Raw genomic sequence first — 19,201 nt, forward strand, 5'->3', positions numbered from 1 at the left:
AGCAGTTGCTTTCTGCAGCTGGAAATATTATTTAAAACAGACGCATTTGTTTAATTATAGCAGTAAAGTAATTTATCCTTATGCAGGACTGTGTAAATGTTTATATTTTCTGATAAAAGTGGATAAAAGTTTCCAAAATGGAAAATCAAGAGTCTGCAGCTGCTGTTATGTATACTTTCTTTGTCTTTTTTAAACACGAACATTTCTGTGTTTTGCTCCAGCTTGTCTCCACAACACTCGTTTAAAGAGCTCTTTGTTTCTTTCATGCAAAAACTGCAGACATTAAAAAATACAGAAATTATTTGAATGATTTTTTGCATTTTTATTTTAATTAACGACACATTATGAAAACTGAGAATATGTCCCAGATGTCCTGCTGCAGCCCTGTCCCCTATGTGTACATTTCACACTCAGTGAAACAGAGAGACAGCAAGCTGCTATCTAATCAGCACAGGAAGAAACTACTGTGGGTCTGTCATCGTTCTCATACAAAATGAGGAAACACTCTCTGTCTACATTTTGTTTTTCTACAGAGTTCACTGATGAAGAATGAAACTTTTCGTTTTTTTGGGCTCGTATGAAAGGCTCTGGACGTAAAAGCGGGTGGTTGGTTGTTAGGTGGCAACAAATGCTGCACCTCATAATAACATGGTTGTTATGGTATCAGGGGGTTGATCAGATAATGGTCAGAACATGTTTTATAAATCCACTATTGTTTGTATGCTTTATCCTCATGGGACACTGATTTCCATTGCAAATTAAATGCAGTGTTACCATGGTGCCCACGTGTACATTATATGCCAAATAACAGCTGCATGAGATTTAATGATAGATTCCTGCAGAGAACTGTGACTTTGTGGTGTTATATAAAGGTCTTTAACATAAGAGACACACCACAATCCATTAGTGTTTGACCCTCAATAGGCAACACTCCTACAGATCGCTGTCAGGTCACAGGGGAGAAATGCATCATGTCTGCTCTTAAACATTTTTTGTTACATCACTACCTGGTGTCAAGTGGCCCAGAGATGATGATATCACCTGGGTAAGGTAACTGGACATGCTGAAAAGAGGATCCTGGGAACTTGTTCACACAAATATTCTTACGTATTCAAACAAATACTGAGATGACAAATACAGCATAATGACCTTACTTGTGTGTGAGGTCAATTACGTGCCAGAGAGCACTCCAGTCCAAGTCTAGTAACCCAAACCCGCACTGGATTTAAGTGGGATTTTTTTTAAACCAATCACAGATAAAGAACAGAAAAGACTTAATAATTTACTGTAATGTTATCAGCGTAAAACCAGTATACTGTGTCTAATCCTCATAAAGTCAGGGAGAGCAATTAAGTGTCAAACTAATACCGATTTGGGCTGTTAAATATGGCACAGGGTCTCCACTATAGTCTCCAAACATAAGAAAATAGGTTAATATTTTGCTATAATCTGGTAGTTCACGCTACAGCAGCAACCTACACCCTGACCTCTGACCTCACATTATAGCTCCCTGATGGACACTCTCAAACTGGGTGTAATTTCAACATTCCTTGTGATATCTTTACATGCTCACTTTAATAGGTAAGTCAAATGTCTGAGCACCATCTCTTCCTGTAGCCACCTCCTGTATGTGACCTCAGTTTCCCAGAAACCTGAACCTAATTGCTTCATCGTTCCCTCTCCCGTCATCTGTTGTGCATTGGCTGCATTACATATCATATTTTGATCTCTCGAGCTGTCAAGACCGTCTCAGTTGCAAGAAGGCAAGTGGCGTGTGGGGGTCCGTTGGAAATGAGAGTCAGTTTTTTTCATTTGCCACCACCTTGAGAGTGTGATTAGAGGAAGTCTGTAGTATGTCTTGAAACCTCAAGAGCCTCTGCCCCCCCCCCCCAGACAAACTTTGGTTTCATCTGCCACAAAGGGTGCAGTGTTTAAACCTTTAAACAAGGCCTTTATTATCATGTTTAGAAAGTGAGACAGTGTGTGAAACCTTTAAATCTGAAGAGCAGAGCTTTTTTTCCCTGATTTACCATAACAATATGCAGTATGAGTGTCATTACTGTGAGTCTACTGTAGAGATTTAAAAGTAAGAACAGCAGAAAGTTCACCAAAATCACAGAGAATAAGGTTCCTTACTTATGTGTCATGGTGCTTATTTTCTCGTTGGAGAGGGTTTTTTTTTTTTTTTTTACCTCAGTCCAAGTACAATAGAGGTGAATGGAAATGAGATTGTTTTATTTAAAAACATCTGTCAGCTGCACAGGGACTATTTCCTCTATAGGAAGACGTTCCAATGAAAACTGTACACAGTGAGGGTTACTCAGAGTACAGGGATTATGGTTTCTGGTAAAAAGATGTAATTGTTGGGTTTTTTTAATGTGATTTTAATGCCATGTGCGTTAGAGTCACTTCTTTCCCTGCCTTCTACTGAAGTAGAAGCACCGTCGTTGAATAGCGACTTGAATAATGCTGAACACTATGGGGAAATACCTGCAGCAGCCCTTGAATTAAGTCACAATAGACAACAAATCCTATGCATGTAAATAGACATCGGCCTAATCTTCTTCTCACTTGGATGCTTAAAACCACTCCTGTGTACAGTGAATATAAAATTAGTGCCAGAAGATGATTGGAAACAACTATCTAATCGTAATCTTCATACTAGCACCTTTCTACCACACTGCAGTTGTTTTTATGGGAGGTTGTTGGCTTGGCTAGCCAATTTCTTTGCCAGGGCTAGTGACGCGCTGGAGCTTTGTTGTCTCAGTGAAGTTGAGTCAGATTAGCTTTCCCTGTGCTCCATACTAGATTGGCAAACGTGTTTATTGATGGCATTTGTAGGTGCCATATAGGCTAGGTGCTACTATTTTGGATAGTGCCAGGCTTGCTGTCTCCGCTATCTGTGCAAACTTAGATAAGTTCAAACAATATATATTTTTTATATATATTTAGCATAAGAATAATAGTAAAAGTATATAAATCAAAAGATATTCATAGGTAGTGTGAAGTTGAGTCAGCTTTATTCAAAGTTAAAGCAGAAGTAAGCGATCCGGTCGTTTTGGCTAACTTCTTGTCAGCCGATGGAGTTAGCAGTCCCCACCCTCGTCCCTACGTCACCACATTCACGTGCATCCCTTGGCTGCACACACAGAGAGGACCGCCCCTTTATGCCGTTCTCTCTCCTCATTGGATAAAGGTTGTAGGATACAAGGAAAGTTATCTCCTCAGCTTACAGCAGAGCAGAGTGACTGACAGACCCGTGTTTCAGACCAAACACTCTATGTAAGTGATTGCTGTCGGAAGATATAACTATTTAAGACTTATATTAACACAAATATTCCGCTTACTTCTGCTCAGCTAACAGTCTCCTAGCTTTCGCTTCACATGAATTCATAGCTCCATAGTGTAGCTTACTTGAACGTCTCATCATTCTTCTTACCTAACTCTTGTAGGAAGCCTAAGTGCATTTCACAAATGTTGAACTATGTAATGCTCGTAGGAACCTGACATGTTTGGAAACCTGATGTTGACTCAGTAAACTAGATGTGTGATCTGGACAGTTCTGAAAGGTCTGAGTCTCCTTATGTATTTACAAAAAACATGCTCCTGTGCTAAATGTTCTTGCTAGAACGTTCTTAAAGGATCTAGAGAGTCACCTGTAGGCAGTTCTCCATCTCCCTCCCTACTTTATAGATAGCGGACAGATGGAACTAGGCTGTCGCTCTGCTAAAGTTAGCTATGCAATTAGTTCACACACTAATTAGCTGTGAGAGGAGCAGAGGCGCACCAGATTTCCCTAGTGTCTAAAACCCATTTCCCAGCCTGAATAAGAGTAAATGAGGTCCTGGCAGCGGTAGCAGGAAATATCCAAAAAAAAAAAAAAAAAAGACTAACATGGCAACTCCTATGATACAAAAGGTTTATCACAGTTGATTTATGTGTTCTTTAGTTATGGGAAAATGGAAATGGAAATTTTTATGTTCCTGTGTGGTATGATAAGGACCCGCAGCCTATCTCACACTGTCTAATCAGTGGTAACTACATCTTTTATAAAAGAGCTTCCCAACCTCTGTGACTGACCTGCGGACAAGGGGTTGCAACAAATAGTTCATTCATCGTGTAATAATGTAATAAATATTCTCAAACTGAAATAGCAACAATGGAAAGCACATACCGTATATTACTGAATTGTAAAAGTATGATTCATATGAGCTTGGATTTTACAATTAAAATCCCCTTAAAGTCGCTCATACTGCCCTCATCACTCAACTCTGCTTGGATTAAATTTGTGCTTTCAAAATAGAAAGAAGTCAGATGGATGCAGCTCTGTATCTGTGTGTGTGCACTGAGGAGAAACTGCCAGCCCAAGAATGTGGAAAGGGTTATAACACAATTAAAGCTCTGTTAAGGGAGTGCAGCGCTGGCAGGCATCTGACATCAGGTGCAACGGAGACCCAACAATAGGGCGTTCTGAGCTGGTGAACAGATCAATGTCATATGTATCGCTTATCATGAACAGGGCCAAATGCTTCACTTGACAGACACTATGGACACATTAGACATTCATAATGGGCACGAGTCAGGAGAAGGTCAGTCTGGTGAATACCTCCTTTAATTACGTCCCTGTATTTTAAAAAGAAATAGACCTGCTTATCGTCCCGAGGGGCCTAGGACTAGGACTTGATCCGCTGCTCAGGTCAAGACAGTTTTATAGGCTCCAATAATGTTAAAGCATCCAACCAGTACAGCACATACCATACCAGTAAGATGAATCATTTTTTTCAGTTTCTTTCAACAGTTGCCAATAGGAACATAAATCACATGTCTTCCAGGCAAATGTTCTTCCAGACCAGTGTGGAGGAAAATATCCAAACTTCCCATCTGACTCAGGCACCTATAGTTTCATAAGATGTGAGTTTCTGAACAAAACACGGCAGAGACTTCACATTGTTGTTTCTCGGACAGTGGAGAAGAAATTCTCTGGCATCAATTGAAAGCGGGGGAGGTTGCATTGGAACATTAGCTATTCATGCACTTGTACTCCCCTGGAGGAACGGGATCAGGAATCCCACCCATTTACCAGAAAAAGGCAACGTCCAAGGAAACTGATCCAGATCTGAGGGATCGGGGTGGAGCGCTGCTTAGCTGTTTTTCTTTTCCTTTTTTTTTTTTTTTCTTTTTTAGTAAATCTCGCTTTTTCCACAGTGGCATTATCTCAGAGAGCATTAACTCTTTCCTTTTAAGGGATTTAACTGACACTCACATCCAGGGTGACTGACGTATGAAAGAAGCTGTGAATGACAGTGTGAATAGAAATACCTCTCAAATCTCCAAGGTAAAATTGGCCTCATTATGAAGGACAACTTATTCTTTTCCCACTTTTTTTTTCAATCTTCAAAACATTTCTCAAACTGCATATTCATCATTCTGTAGATAAATAGAGCGTCTGCAACAAATGGTCCTTGAGTGCCCAAGATGGGACAATAAAGGCCTATATTGTGTATAAAAAATGATGTGGCATATGTTCCTCATCAGGAATATGATTGGAGTTCTTTGGTGGTGGACGGTGAGGGTTCCTTATCAAGTATCCAGGGTTAGAAGCGGATGCTGGAAAGATTTGAAGATCAAAATTTGTGATTTTAAGAATCCTTTTTGGATTTTGACATCATGTGACAGTTAATGAAAACAGACTTTATTGCTGAACGACACTCAAATGCCCTAAAGAGCATGATGGGAACTGCAGAGTTGGGTCATAATTTTCCCTGCAAGTGACTCCTTTGACATTACAGACACAAAAATTTGCATTGTGCAGCTTTATTATGTAAAGCTGCACAAAGATAATAACTTTGTCTTTTGTCTCAGTTTCCTTCCCCATGTGATGGTTCATGTCTAATTGTACCAGTTTTATTTATATGGCACGAATGTCTCAAAGGGCTTTCCTAAACATCAAGGTTTTCTCTGTCCTCAGCCGTTAGCGCATCATCTGCTTCACATATTCATAAAAGCACTGTTCATTACCCAATCTTCAAACTACCCTTGTCCCCTTAACCACATGTCAATTCCCGTGATTTCCCCCGTGATCGTAACCGTCTTTAGCTGCACGTCCTGAGCATCGACAACAATGCCCTGACAGCACCAGATGGAGAGTCATAAATCACGGGCCCATGCACACCCAGGAGAGTCCATAAATAGTGTAACAGTTCTGAGGGTAAAGACACAGCGGCAAGCCCCTGGTCCCCCAGCGGTCCCGAGGGCCGAGGCAGCATGTGAGCCACTGGCCCATAACTCTCTCATTCTTTCAGTGACACAGAGCTTTTTTTATGCTCTCATTTACTTGTGAGTAAATCACAGAAGGGGGCGACCACTGAACACACGAATGTTTTCTTCAGCTATGACCAACTAGGGACGGTGGTGGATTATCTCAAAGTATTCTGCAGAGACAAACCAGATGTTTTTACAATTAGACTGAGTGAGTAAGACAAAGAAGGAAAGTCACAAGGCCATAGACAGGGAGAGGGTTGAGAAACAAAACGTCCAACTAATTCATAGGATTGTTTTTAGTTAAATGGAGTAACAGATGACCGAGTTTTTCCACACAGTTAGTCATGTAGTTTATATTCAGACTAGACTAAATACACTTTTCATACGCCAATCAGTTACAGCCGGCATAAGCCACATACAGATGCCAGACCATGTGAATTGATACGTTTAATCCCTTCACTATTGTAAAAGGGGTTCAAGCGTGGTCATATAGTCTGAGGGGGTCAGGCGGTTGTTGCAAGTGTGTTTCTGTTAAACCCCCATGAGTGAATCTATTTTCTGAGGCACCTCTGACACTCATCTGGACCACAACAATGCCCCCTTTCTCCTCTCCGCCTCACGCTTGGCTGGCCTCTCAGAATACGACCTAGGGCGAAATAATCCATACCCATGAACCCCCACACTGCACTCACATACATAGGAACACACACACACACATGAACACACATGTCGGGAGTGTAAATGGTCACACGTGTTGAGGATCATTGAAATGTACACAGAGTCTCTTAGTAGAACTGATGAGCACACTCGTGATTTACTCAAGTTCACACGGAGGAGGAAAATTAAAAGACACCCATGCAGCAGCGGAGACAGACAAGACATGCACATGACAGAAACACACAAAGGAGCACTGAAACATTAGTAACATCCACCAGTGGACAATGGTTTAAACTGCGAAAATTTAAGAATTACAAGGCTGCCACCATGTGGAGATATCGAAGAAGTACACCCACTTTGCTCTTCACACTAAAAACTAGTGCTAAACCACTCCTGCTTTTTTTTTTTTTTTTTTTTTTTTTTTTTTACTTCATGAGCATCCACTACTGAGTTTACCACTGTTAATCTGACCAACATTAACCCACATTTGGTTTTTGGATGACAATGGACCCATGTGACATTCAGGTGTAGCCATGCCCATCCACAAACAACATCATCAAACTGGTGAGATCTTTTTAGTAACAAAATAATATGGGATACATTAAACAAATTATGGCCAGAGCTGCTTATCTACTCATGAAACCAGCTGTTAACTTGGGACATGGGTTTAAAATGAGGGTAGCCTTCATAATACAGGACACATTACACCCTGTGTCAATGAGCATGGTAACAATTGATTCTATATAGCATGTATTGGTGGCAGATAATGATATGTTATTTCTAATTACTCCAAAGCCATATTTAAGTAGTTTAAGGCAGATTTTACTATGAATGTCTGCCCTATTGGTTTGTGTTTGTGCATACATTCCTTTTTATAACTCTGCAAACTGCTGCCAAAAAAAGAGAGATTTGATTAAGGTCAAGATGGAAAATGGTCTTTGAGATGCAGAAATCATTCAAATGCCGCCCGTCACACCAGCTGTAGTTTCTTTGTGAACAGCTGATAAGCAGAGTGCAGGCTAAAATAGTGTCATCATGACCATCGTCACTGTGTGAACTGCCATGAGGTGGGCAGCACCATCATGGTCTGGACAGGATCCATCCCTCACACACAATCTAGCTTATCTTCAGCCTGCACGACGCAACTTCCTGAGAGTCACCAAAGGAACAAGTAAGAGTTCATTTTCTTATTTTTAAGACGTCTGCAATACCGTTTGCATTTTGCGTGTGTTTCTGTTCAGTAGTGGCTCCACTGGTCCACAGGTTGGCTGTTTGACGTTAACTTGATCTGTTCTCCGGGGAGCTGTGAATAAGTCATGCTGTTTTTTATTGTTGCTGTTGTTGTTTATTTGTTTTCCTCGAGTGAAGAATTGGATATTATTGTTTTCTTGTCATTCTACTTTCTATTCATACTCATTGTCATTAGTTCCTGTTGTGCTCAATTAATTCTTTGTTATCGCGACCTCCATAATTCTTGCCAGTTTTATTTCCTGTTGTAGTCTGAAAGAAATACAGGCTCCTCTCTTTACTATAAGTCTTTACTATATGTCTTCAAGGTGTTGTAATGGAAAACATGTCAACTATGTACTCTTATTACTTATAACTTATAAGTATTGTGTTGCCTGATGTGCTAACCTTTTTCTATACTGCCTTTTTGTTTTGTTTTGTTTTTTACAGCAGTAGGCTATAATTTTTGCAAGTGATTAATTTATCTGATTGTCTAAACTAAAGGGTGTTGCTGCATATAATTCTGTCTATGTCCTAAATGAAAAAAATATTATTGCAATTATTATATAGCATATATATAACTGCTGTGTTTACCTCTCAGGGAGAGGATACATTCCCCTTGACGCCGGCCTCCCCAGAGCAAGTTGTCTTGTTTTGATAAGACACTGAGGGTGGTGAGGTCACCATTTGGACTCCTTATCTTTACAGCCATTTAAAGGGTAGGTGCTCGTGCCGGCTCTTTAACATGCTTTTAAACACGTGATATTTTGTCTGGGTTTTGGTGCATTTTCTCATTTCACACAGTTCCATTCAATGAGAACCTCATGTTTATTTTGAAGAGCAAGAAAATAGGCCCGCAATACAGGCTGCCTGGGGGCCTAATTTCAACATACTTTTTTCTAGATAGTTTCAATCATTGTATGCATGTTAATTTTATTTTAAAAGGTAAAGGTAAGGTAAGGTAAAGGTACTTTATTGGTCACATATACAGCTAGTACAGTGAAATTCTTTCTCTGCATTTAACCCATCCCTGAGGAGCAGTGGGCAGCCACGGTGCAGCGCCCGGGGACCAACTCCAGATCATGAGCCAGTGCCTTTGGTCAGTGGCGCTGACTGGAGGATTAACCTAGCTGACATGTTTTTAGTGGTGGTGGTTAAAGGAGCTGTTTGTAAGTTTTGCATTTGCTAACCAGATAGCCTTAGCATTGGCAGCTGTTTACTTACCAGTTGTGAATTCAGCATCAAACTTCATTCCTTTACTCAAAAGTTGTCTCCAATGGAAAGAAACGCCAATGTCTTGTTTCTACTACGTCTTTACTTCTACTGAGGTTAGCATGTTAACCAGCTTGTCTAGCCTGTCCCATCATTTCTGATAGCAACTTTTTCTAGCCTCCAATCTAAGAAAAGACATGCCACTGGTCAGAGGGAATGATATAAACTCTTGTCTTATAAATGTAGCAATAGCTGAAGCTCTTGTCAAGCAGAAATCACCATAAACTAGCAAGAAACCACAGTCAATGACAAAGAACTAATTTGTAGGCCTACTAAATTAAGATTCAGAATTCAACATTACATTAAATAGAGCTGTTACAAGATAGCAGAAAAATTGAGTGACAGAAAAATATTTTTTACAGTGTAATGATGTGAAATCACAGGCGTAAAATTCTTTTGTAGATAAAAAATAGACCTGATGAGTTTGGCCTAAACACACAGTGAGATGTGCATTATTAGATCAACACCTGCAGAACAAGTTAGGGAGACTGATTGGCAGATGATGTCAGAGAGAGAATCGGAGATGGTATTATTCATACAGTATGAGCGATTGCATGTGAGCGTCAAGGCCACGCACAGATGACTTCACCAGTATGGGGTTAATCTGTCGACTCAGACGGTGAATAGGTTTGGGAGGAGGGAAGAACCACATAATCTGATGTCCCGCCTGCTGTTCAGTCGAGCCAGCAATGGTCTGGACTGGGGAGGTTGTTACTCAGGTTAGCTGCCCTAACTGGATTATAGGACAACACGTCAGTGAAAGGGCACCTGGGCATATACACATATAGCCATTACCACACACACACACGTTCCCAAGCAGAGAAGATTAGTCAGAACAGCAAATTTCACCCCCTGCAAGGAGCTTAAACTCCATACCAGCTGGGGGAAGGTGTCGGAGCAGCTCTGCATCTTTGACACCTCTCGGCTTTCTCTGAAAATATTTGCTTTCTCTCCACCCTGTGACCTTTTATAATCACTGGAAGCAGCTCAATGATTCCTTTTTCTTCCAGATATCTGTTTCATTGAAGTCTGACTTGTGTATACCGGGTGGTGGAGAGCTGTTAACAGCAGGAGGATGGAGACAGGCCCAAAGACAGACCCAGAGTCTGACACTCAGATGCCAGACAACAGCGAGGCTGCAAAGCTGGACGCCTCCGGGTTCGAGGTGACAGCCGACCGCCTGGAGCAGCTAATGAAGAGCATGGAGGTGCTGCTGTCGGACGTGGAGCAGCTGCGTAGCCACTGCAGCCACCAGGCCACCGAGCTGATGCGTGCGGCCGTGGACCTGAGGCAGCAGCAGGAGGACCTGAAGGAGAGTTACTCTGAGCTGTCCCGAGAAATGCAGGAGATCATGAATACAGTAGACGACCTGTTCAGCACCAAGAGTGCCTTTGATGCGAAGGAGAAGCAAACACAGAAACTGAACCGGCAGCTTTGAGAGACAGAAAGTGACTGACAGACTTATTTTCTCATTGTAGAGAAAAAAAAGACTGTGGGTGTTGGTTTTTTGGTTTGGGATGTGTGAGTGAAATTGTGAAAGGATTGGTTTTGGAGGTTTTGTGCTATATGCAGAGGCTTTGAAATAATATTTTAATGAGACCCTTGAATGGCATCATACAGACTTGTTGTTGTGCAAATCATAATTTTTAGGTCTATATTCGACAAACATAGTCACTGGGGAAAAAAAATCCTGGTAAAACTCACAACTCTATATCACTACACTTAGTCCAGTTAGCAAATACAGAACAAGAGAAGCCTGAGCTTAACACTGGTGCAAGTTGTTGCATTGCTTTCATGCTAGATTACCACGTATTGCTTCTTGAATGCAGGTGATTTCCACCTCTGCTGCATGTCAACAAATGATTTACTATCACTTCTGCTGTCATTAGATTACGCAAACACACACATGCATATCATAGCTATTTTTACTCTCTTTTGGGCACTTGTGTGTTCAATGGTAAGACTAAAGTATATATTTTGCTCTCATCAGGCCACATGTCTCCTTCAGCTTTCCGAAACTCAGGAGTGTTTTGGTTTCCAGTTGTACATCTTCCCATTCAGCCATGCTCACTGCGGTTTCTTGCTAAAATAAAACTAAATAGAGCCTTAGGTCGATGTTTAAATCCCACCAGCACCTCTGCTGTGACTGTCTGGTCTGTATTTAGTGGTTGTGAGACGTGCAAAAAGGGAAAATCGGTGGCCAGCAATGTGAAGAGAATTCGATAAGTCTTTCACCTTACCTTATCACATTTTTAGTTTTTTTTCATTATGAGTATTATTGCTTTCATGATTCAAAATCAAACATGAAACCATTAAATCATGTGTGTTCAAACATCCTTTTCTTCTCCGTCTTCCTTGTAGTGCAATGTACAATTAAACTTTTACACAAGAGCAGAAAAAATAAAAGACACTGACTTATAATTTATAAAATGAAATACGCTCATGGCCTGAGGGTCTTAGCTGGGAACATTATGTCCCAGAGAAGAACGAGCAGCTTATATTTATTGTCAAAAAAAAAAGAAGTGGAAAAAACCTCCTGTGCATCGCTGTGTGGTTGAAATCTGACACTAAATGGGCTGTGGTGTTGGAGAGCAGAGAGGGTGAGAAGATAGAAAGCTGGGTGTCAGTGCCTACCTTCACTGCTGAGGTGCACGTCTCTCTGAGCTGCTGGTCGACCAGCTGGGAATTCACTTCAAGACGGTAAGATGAAAAATAATTTGGATTTGTTGTTCGCATCTTTTAACTCACACTTAGCTTATTCAATGCAGATTTCAAACTTCAGTGAAAAAAGATTTTCTGTGGAAAAAGAGGAATTTAATTTGAAGCATCGTCCAACAGACATAATTTATATTAATGGCTTAATTGCACTTATATTTATGTTAAATAGAAATATTTGCTCTGAGAGTTGGGTTATTTAGTTGCTGTTCTTATCAGTAGTTCGTCAGTGGCTTCTGTTGAACATGAACATCCTGCAAGTCCTGGGTCTCCTACAGCTGCTGGCTGTACCTGCCTTCACGGTGAGTCTAACTTTTTAACAATAATTATTATAATTTTGTTCCGTTTGGATGTAAATTTCAGCACCCAAGTACCGATGGAAATCCAGTGGAGCACAAAGTACAGTATGTACAGCAGTGCAAAGTCTCAGGACTGGAAAAAACCACACATATTTAATTTCTAACATATGCCTGCAATAATGTTGTTTATATGTCACAGCAGGTTTACAAATACTACTATACTATACTTATGCAACGCTTGGGGACGGTTTGTGGTTAAATGTTCCTGCTGCTATTTTGGTGTCTCTAGCATGCTCTTAGTGTGTGTTAGTGGTTGGGTTGGTGGTGGGTTATGATATGGTGTGAGAGAGCACTATGTGTTCCAGCAGCAGAGTGAGTAGGAGGTTAACTGTTTTTTATTTATATTTTTCAAGCTGACTCAGCCAACCCATGACTACTGGGGGGAGTTTGGACCCTATGGGCCCTGCAGTCGCACCTGTGGCACAGGAGTGGCCGTGAGAACCAGGAGATGTATCACTTCAAGGTAGGACGTAAAATCATAGGGTCTTAAAATAGTATGATTTTTTAAATGAGCGTCTTAGCCTCGTAGCATTTATCTAGAGTGTGGCTTGTGTGCAAACAGAAGTCTTTTCTCTCTCCCTCTTCAGGACAGATGGAGGTCATAACTGCTTGGGATCTTCTAAGTCCTTCATAACCTGTAACACACAGGTAATTATCCTTAAATTATTATTATTTTTGCCTTTTTATAAACACCATAAAACAACAACCTTCTCAAATGTGTCCTAAAACTTTACATCTGTCGATAATCTTTGTAGGAATGTCCAGTTGGATCCAGGGACTTCAGGGAGGAGCAGTGCACCCAGTTTGACAGAATGGACTTTCAGAGCAAACGTCACGCATGGGTGCCTTACTATGGAGGTACAAGGTTTATTATTACCTGAATCTAAGTGATTGCTTGGCTTACAGATGACATTTAGAAATACATAGCCTATATACAAAATGAATGTGATTACTGTATCTTTAATATTGTAGCAACCAATCCATGTGAGCTGAACTGTGTCCCGAGAGGACAGAACTTCTTCTATCGACACAGACCTGCAGTGGTTGATGGGACACCTTGCTATGTGGGCCGCACTGATATCTGTGTGGATGGCGTCTGCAGGGTGAGAGCAACACTGCGGCTCTGCTGTTAACTTTGAGGATAATTAATATTCATAGAATGTTAGTTTATTCATTGAATGTTTGTATTTCTTTGTGTATTTTGTAGCTTTCATTTATGGAAGAAAATTTGATCAAGCATGCTGGTTTTCAGCATAACCCTGTCCAAAGATTTACACTGTACAGCAGTATTTGTCAGGAATTATTCATTTGAAAAATCAACTCTGCACTTCTGTAATAAGATACATTTTTCTTATTACCCTTAAGTTGGTCTTTTAAATGTGTCTTCTTTTGAATTAGACAGAATCATATCTGTTGATCTCCTTTCAGACCCTGACCCATGGAGAGTTTGTGGGTTTGGATGACGACATAAACTCTGTGCACTCTGCTGCTCCTGTTGTCGTCGCTCCTCACCCGAGGGAGACACTTACATACATCTACAAAACCGGTGTCTACGGCGCTTGCTCAGCCACCTGCAATGGGGGCATGCAGTATCGCAGTGTGGAGTGTTGGGTTCAGGATGCAAGGAACCCCCGTGTGGTGGAGGAGACTTACTGCATCACCCAGCGCCTGCAGAGGCCACAGAGTCAGCAGGCTTGCAACATGCATCCATGTGCCGAGTACAGTGTCTCAAGCTTCAGTGTGGTTCGTATCTCTCAGTAGATTATGACATAGACAGGCACAGGAGGTTTATTATAGACAAAAAGAGGATTTTAATTTGTTGTTGCATTTGATATCAGTGTTCAGTGACCTGTGGAGAAGGCCAGCAGACGAGGGAAGTGTTCTGTGTGGGACCAGGAGGTGAACGTCTGGCTGAGAGTGCCTGTAGTGGAGCGGCACGACCTGCATCAGCCCAGGTGTGCCGCAGGCCTGCCTGTCATATGCACATCACCTGGCACGTGACTGACTATGGACTGGTAAGAATTAAAAAGAAAAGAAAAAAAAAACTTTGAATGTCTGTCATCTTCAAGTTGTTTATTTGCCTGTGTTTTCCCTCATACGTTCAGTGCACTAGAAGCTGTGGTGGTGGAGTGAGAGAGAGGAGGGTGAGCTGCTATGATACAGATCTGAACCCGTACCCCGAGGCCCGGTGTGGATTGGCTAGCAGGCCCGTCTCTGTGGAGACATGCAACGCACAGCCATGTCCTCGAGCTCAAAGTAAGTCACATTTGAAGTGGTTATACACCAGTTTGGTTTGATTATTTATGTTATAGTTTGTATTTGATCAATGCACTTTCTGTTCAGTGGTCCCAAGTGTACAGGATCCACGGGCACATGAGACCACAATGAGAGGATTTGTGCCCCACATTCCAGGAGACCCTGCAGGTATGTAAAGGATGAGGAAGTAGAATATCACTCTTTCTTTGCAATAATTTCACATGTGTACATTTATGACTTAAACAAAATATGTGCATCATCCAGTTTATTTTTGAATGAATGCCTCATCAGCCAATAGAGAAACTCTGCCCTTACTTTATGTTGTTGTCTGTCTGGACCATGACTGCACTGCTTCCACATTTACTTTATGTCTCTCATACACAAACACAGAGCCCAAACTGTTTCTATACCACCAAAGGCCATATTTATATTCTAAAATAAGAGATAGACAAACTATGTGACCAAATAGGATACTTCAAAACAAAAATCTAAACATATATGTCTGTACGGTAGCAGTGTGTTTGATTATGTCTGTGTCTGTGTTTAATCTCTTTAGCTTCCAGACCACTGACAAACATTCCCCATGATCCCTACCCTGCTGTGGTCGGCCCTCACTGTGCACAGTCATTTTACGGCTGCTGTCCTGATGGCCAAACCTCCGCCACTGGACCTAGGAATGAGGGCTGCTTCCAAGACGACTGTGTTCGCACCAGGTAGGGATGCCTCTGAGACAAAAAACTATTTGATGAATTGCTTCTATGCTTAATTTATGAACATTAGGGTAAAAAAAAACCCTCTCTTCTTTAGGTTTGGCTGTTGTTTGGACGGAGTGACTCCAGCTCAAGGTTTTGGAAGAGTTGGATGTCCAGAGTACCAGACAACTGTGGTAGGAATCACATATGGTCCTTGTCTTGTTTCGAACTTATCGAAACTGATAGATAGATAGATAGATAGATAGATAGATAGATAGATAGATAGATAGATAGATAGATAGATAGATAGATAGATAGATAGATAGATAGATAGATAGATAGATAGATAGATAGATAGTTGCAGTAATAAAAGCAGTAGCTGTGATTAAAACTGACATTAAAAAGATATCTTATGTCTTGTTTTCTCCTCTCCTCTCTCAGGAGCGCCCATCAGCCCCTGTAATGCCATCCCATGGTAATGTGTGCTCCATGCCTCGTGATGAGGGCCCCTGTGATACCTGGATGGTCCGGTTCTACTATAACGCGGGCACCGGTAAATGTACCGAGTTCTGGTATGGAAGCTGCCAAGGGAACGCCAATAACTTTGTGTCCATGGAGGCGTGCCAGAGAGAGTGTGGGGGTGTGGTGAGGGAGTCCCCACCTTCATCTCGCAGAGTGACCCCAAGAAGAGGGCCGACCAGGGGTGCTCGGAGGGCAAGGGCATAACCTTGCACACCACTTACCTCCAGTACACAGGATTAACAAGGAGCCCTTGCTATGAAGCTAAAATACATATACACACAAATAGTGTACATTGATTTACATATATGAAAACAGACACAAACATGTACTGTAAAACATTCCACATTTAATTTCAACATCAGAGATTACATTACAAATATAGCCTCAGATCATAGATAATCACAGCTCCTGGGTCTGATTCTTATCATTCTTTTGATCCTTGATATTTTGTTTGTGACACTCACCTTAATCATTTGTATGTTTTTTTCATATGGTTCAGAATTACAAACCCAATCAATAAATCTTCAGCTCTCCAGTCAACTTGAAAAAAAAAGTCTGTGTCCTCATCTTTTCTTGAAGTGTTTCTGAAATTGCACTTTGTTTGGATTTTACTTTCTATTAAAGTTATGATCAGTTTACAATAGAATGATTCATTTAAAATAATTCCTAGATACAGTTTTGAGGTAGGCTATTAGTAAAGGATGATCCGTTTACAGTCCATAATAGTGTTCCTTTTGATGCTTATTTTGCTATCGAGTAGGCCTACTTATGCTATTAGCTACCTTTTTTTTTAATTATTAAAATTAAAGTCTTGTGTTTTTACTAAAGTCGAGGATAGATAGTCTTTCCACCACAGACAATGCGTTTACAACATGACTATTCTTGCAGTTGCGTTTATTTTGAAATCAAACTTTTATTTTGAAAGTAACTCACTTAACAACCGGAAAAGGTCCTGTTTCATTTCCCCTGAATATTTTTGCTCAAACAGCTACATCGCACCGGGGATTGAGAAGCAATAAATAACGCTTTTTTGCAGTTTTGCATCCTAAATAAGCATACAAGGTCTGCGGTCAGCACAAACATGGTAAGCTTTTTTGTTTTACGCTTAAAGAGTGAAAAACTTCTTGTATTTTTCACAGGAGGTCTCATTAATCCATCATAGCCATGCTAACAAGCTCCGGGTGCTAACGTTTACTACTCTTGTCAAACATGCTTTTTGTCGCACTTTTTCTGTTGCTTTAAACACATAGTTGCAACTTTTGGTCTGGTTTTTTTTAAATATTTATATAAATATCTGCCTATTAAATGAAATAGTAAATGAAACGTGTGGGTTATTAAGTCAATATAACTTACATTTGCTGAATAACCAGCGTTTACCTAACGTTACCGGTTGAAAAAATGTAAAAGACATCACATCGATGGCATCAAACAGGAATTTATTAAGTCATGTGACGAGAATAACTTTGTGTCTTTGTGTTCATTAAATGTTATTAATCGTTTTTACAGTCGCACACAATTTTGCTTGTCCAGCCGACGAAGAGACCTGAGGGCCGCACATATGCTGACTACGAGTCAGTGAATGAATGTATGGAAGGTGAGTCTGCAGCTTATTGTAGTCTCAGTCATTACATGCAGTGTTGGTAATGTTGGCTAAAACCATATACAATTGTTAGAACATTTATTTCAAATATAATCATAACTATTTTTTGCTGTAAGTTATCGTTCATGCATAGTAAAGGTATTTTGTCATCAGTAAAGGTAAGCTGAGAGACGTATTACAGTTTGGGATGTGTGAGTAGCAATATGCATTTTTTATACATTTGTGTTAAGGGAAAAAGTGTAATTTTGTAACTTTTTCATCAATGAATGGTAAGTATGCTGTAGGATGACAGGACATAATAAGAAACTCATACATACTTAAACTGAAATTAAACACATATTTCAACCACATGTTGGTCTGATTCAGTTTTTACAGACAAATTTTATACTTAAAACAATCCATTGATGATCAAGATTTGCCAATTGGCTTTTATAAGTGTATGTTCTTTATCAAACCTCAGTTGTTTATCATCTCTTTTTATTGAATTTGGTAGTGTTCTTGACTTAGTCTCACCAATAAACCTTGTTACATGGTGTGAAAGCGGCAATATACACAACATTAAATATCATGCTATGTGATGTTTTAACCGTTTTCTTTTGATACGTGCTGGAAATTATTTTTTGCATCTGTTTAGCATGCTCTGCACATCTCTTCCAGGTGTTTGCAAAATGTATGAAGAGCATCTGAAGAGGATGAATCCAAACAGTCCTTCTATCACTTATGACATTAGTCAGTTGTTTGACTTTATTGATGACTTGGCTGATCTAAGCTGTCTTGTGTAAGTATGGTCTATCTGGTGAATCATTTATTTGACAAAAAACCATCACATCAATAACTTTGAGTAAAAATATATCTTTATTTTTTAACAGGTACAGAGCTGACAACCAGACATACCAACCATACAACAAAGACTGGATCAAGGAGAAGATATATGTCCTGCTGCGGCGTCAAGCTCAGCAAGCAACAAAGTAAAGGCATCAATGACAGGTTGTCCTGCTACACACGCCTGGGAAGAGTTTACACTGCACTACATTTCCACAGCATCATATAGATCTGTGTATATGGACAACATTGTTGGGTGGGTTTTCACACAAAACTATACATTGGGAAAGGAGGGGGTTTGAAGAATGGGATTAAGTCAAACTTTTGAACTTTACATTGAAACAGAGATGTGCTCGGCAGCATGCATATTTGTTACATCACAAGGCGAGAGGGATTCAAGGCTGCACGGACTAACTTATTAATGGAGAGGGATCCATGCTTGGACAAGTGCTCCACAGGCCAGATGCAAACAATTTTTATTTGTCAAATTTTTAGTAGTGTGCTTTCAGTTCCCCTAAAATGATGTGACATGTTCTTTTTATATCTTCGCTGGGCAGTTGGATTCAAACATGCTGTGGGTTTTCACACAGGTGATTTTGAGTGAATCAATATCTGCAGACTGACTCCAGTGTATTTAACTGATCCCAGAACATTTCTTTCCATACTTCATCGGTTGTTGTTATTATCACCATTATTATAACCTACTATCTTGATGTGAAATGCTGTTATTGTAATCATTGTGTTTTGCATAGAGTCTGATTTCATTTGTCCCTGTTGTTTTCTTTGATTTAAACAAAATAAAGAATTGTTTTCTGACT

At 40.3% G+C, this 19,201-nt stretch overlaps 3 protein-coding genes across 4 annotated transcripts; all 3 read left to right on the forward strand.

The window, feature by feature from the left end:
- Positions 1-7,989: 7,989 nt before the first annotated feature.
- LOC311007624 (uncharacterized protein) lies at positions 7,990-11,658 on the forward strand. 2 transcript variants are annotated; one of them, XM_084000878.1, is made up of 3 exons: positions 7,990-8,089; positions 8,747-8,864; positions 10,428-11,658. In XM_084000878.1, the coding sequence occupies exon 3, from the start codon at positions 10,493-10,495 to the stop codon at positions 10,853-10,855; it is 363 nt and encodes a 120-aa protein (XP_083857004.1). In that variant the 5' UTR covers positions 7,990-8,089; positions 8,747-8,864; positions 10,428-10,492; the 3' UTR covers positions 10,856-11,658. The 2 variants fall into 2 exon arrangements, with proteins under 2 accessions (XP_083857004.1, XP_083857005.1); XM_084000879.1 differs by lacking the exon at positions 7,990-8,089 and having other exon boundaries at positions 8,665-8,864.
- A 719-nt stretch (positions 11,659-12,377) lies between these two features.
- paplnb (papilin b, proteoglycan-like sulfated glycoprotein) lies at positions 12,378-16,165 on the forward strand (the record flags this gene model as incomplete). Its single annotated transcript, XM_084000233.1, has 12 exons — positions 12,378-12,434; positions 12,845-12,954; positions 13,079-13,139; positions 13,247-13,349; positions 13,464-13,594; positions 13,920-14,234; positions 14,330-14,506; positions 14,597-14,747; positions 14,835-14,915; positions 15,304-15,460; positions 15,555-15,633; positions 15,881-16,165. 12 exons carry the CDS (start codon positions 12,378-12,380, stop codon positions 16,163-16,165), a joined length of 1,707 nt encoding a protein of 568 aa, XP_083856359.1.
- A 754-nt stretch (positions 16,166-16,919) lies between these two features.
- LOC311007260 (enhancer of rudimentary homolog) lies at positions 16,920-19,148 on the forward strand. The gene is made up of 4 exons (XM_084000377.1): positions 16,920-17,045; positions 17,468-17,555; positions 18,219-18,339; positions 18,431-19,148. The coding sequence occupies exons 1-4, from the start codon at positions 17,043-17,045 to the stop codon at positions 18,531-18,533; spliced, it is 315 nt and encodes a 104-aa protein (XP_083856503.1). The 5' UTR covers positions 16,920-17,042; the 3' UTR covers positions 18,534-19,148.
- The last annotated feature ends 53 nt before the right edge of the window (positions 19,149-19,201 follow it).

Source organism: Trachurus trachurus (assembly GCF_905171665.1).
Source record: "Trachurus trachurus genome assembly, chromosome: 24".
NCBI lineage: Eukaryota > Metazoa > Chordata > Actinopteri > Carangiformes > Carangidae > Trachurus > Trachurus trachurus.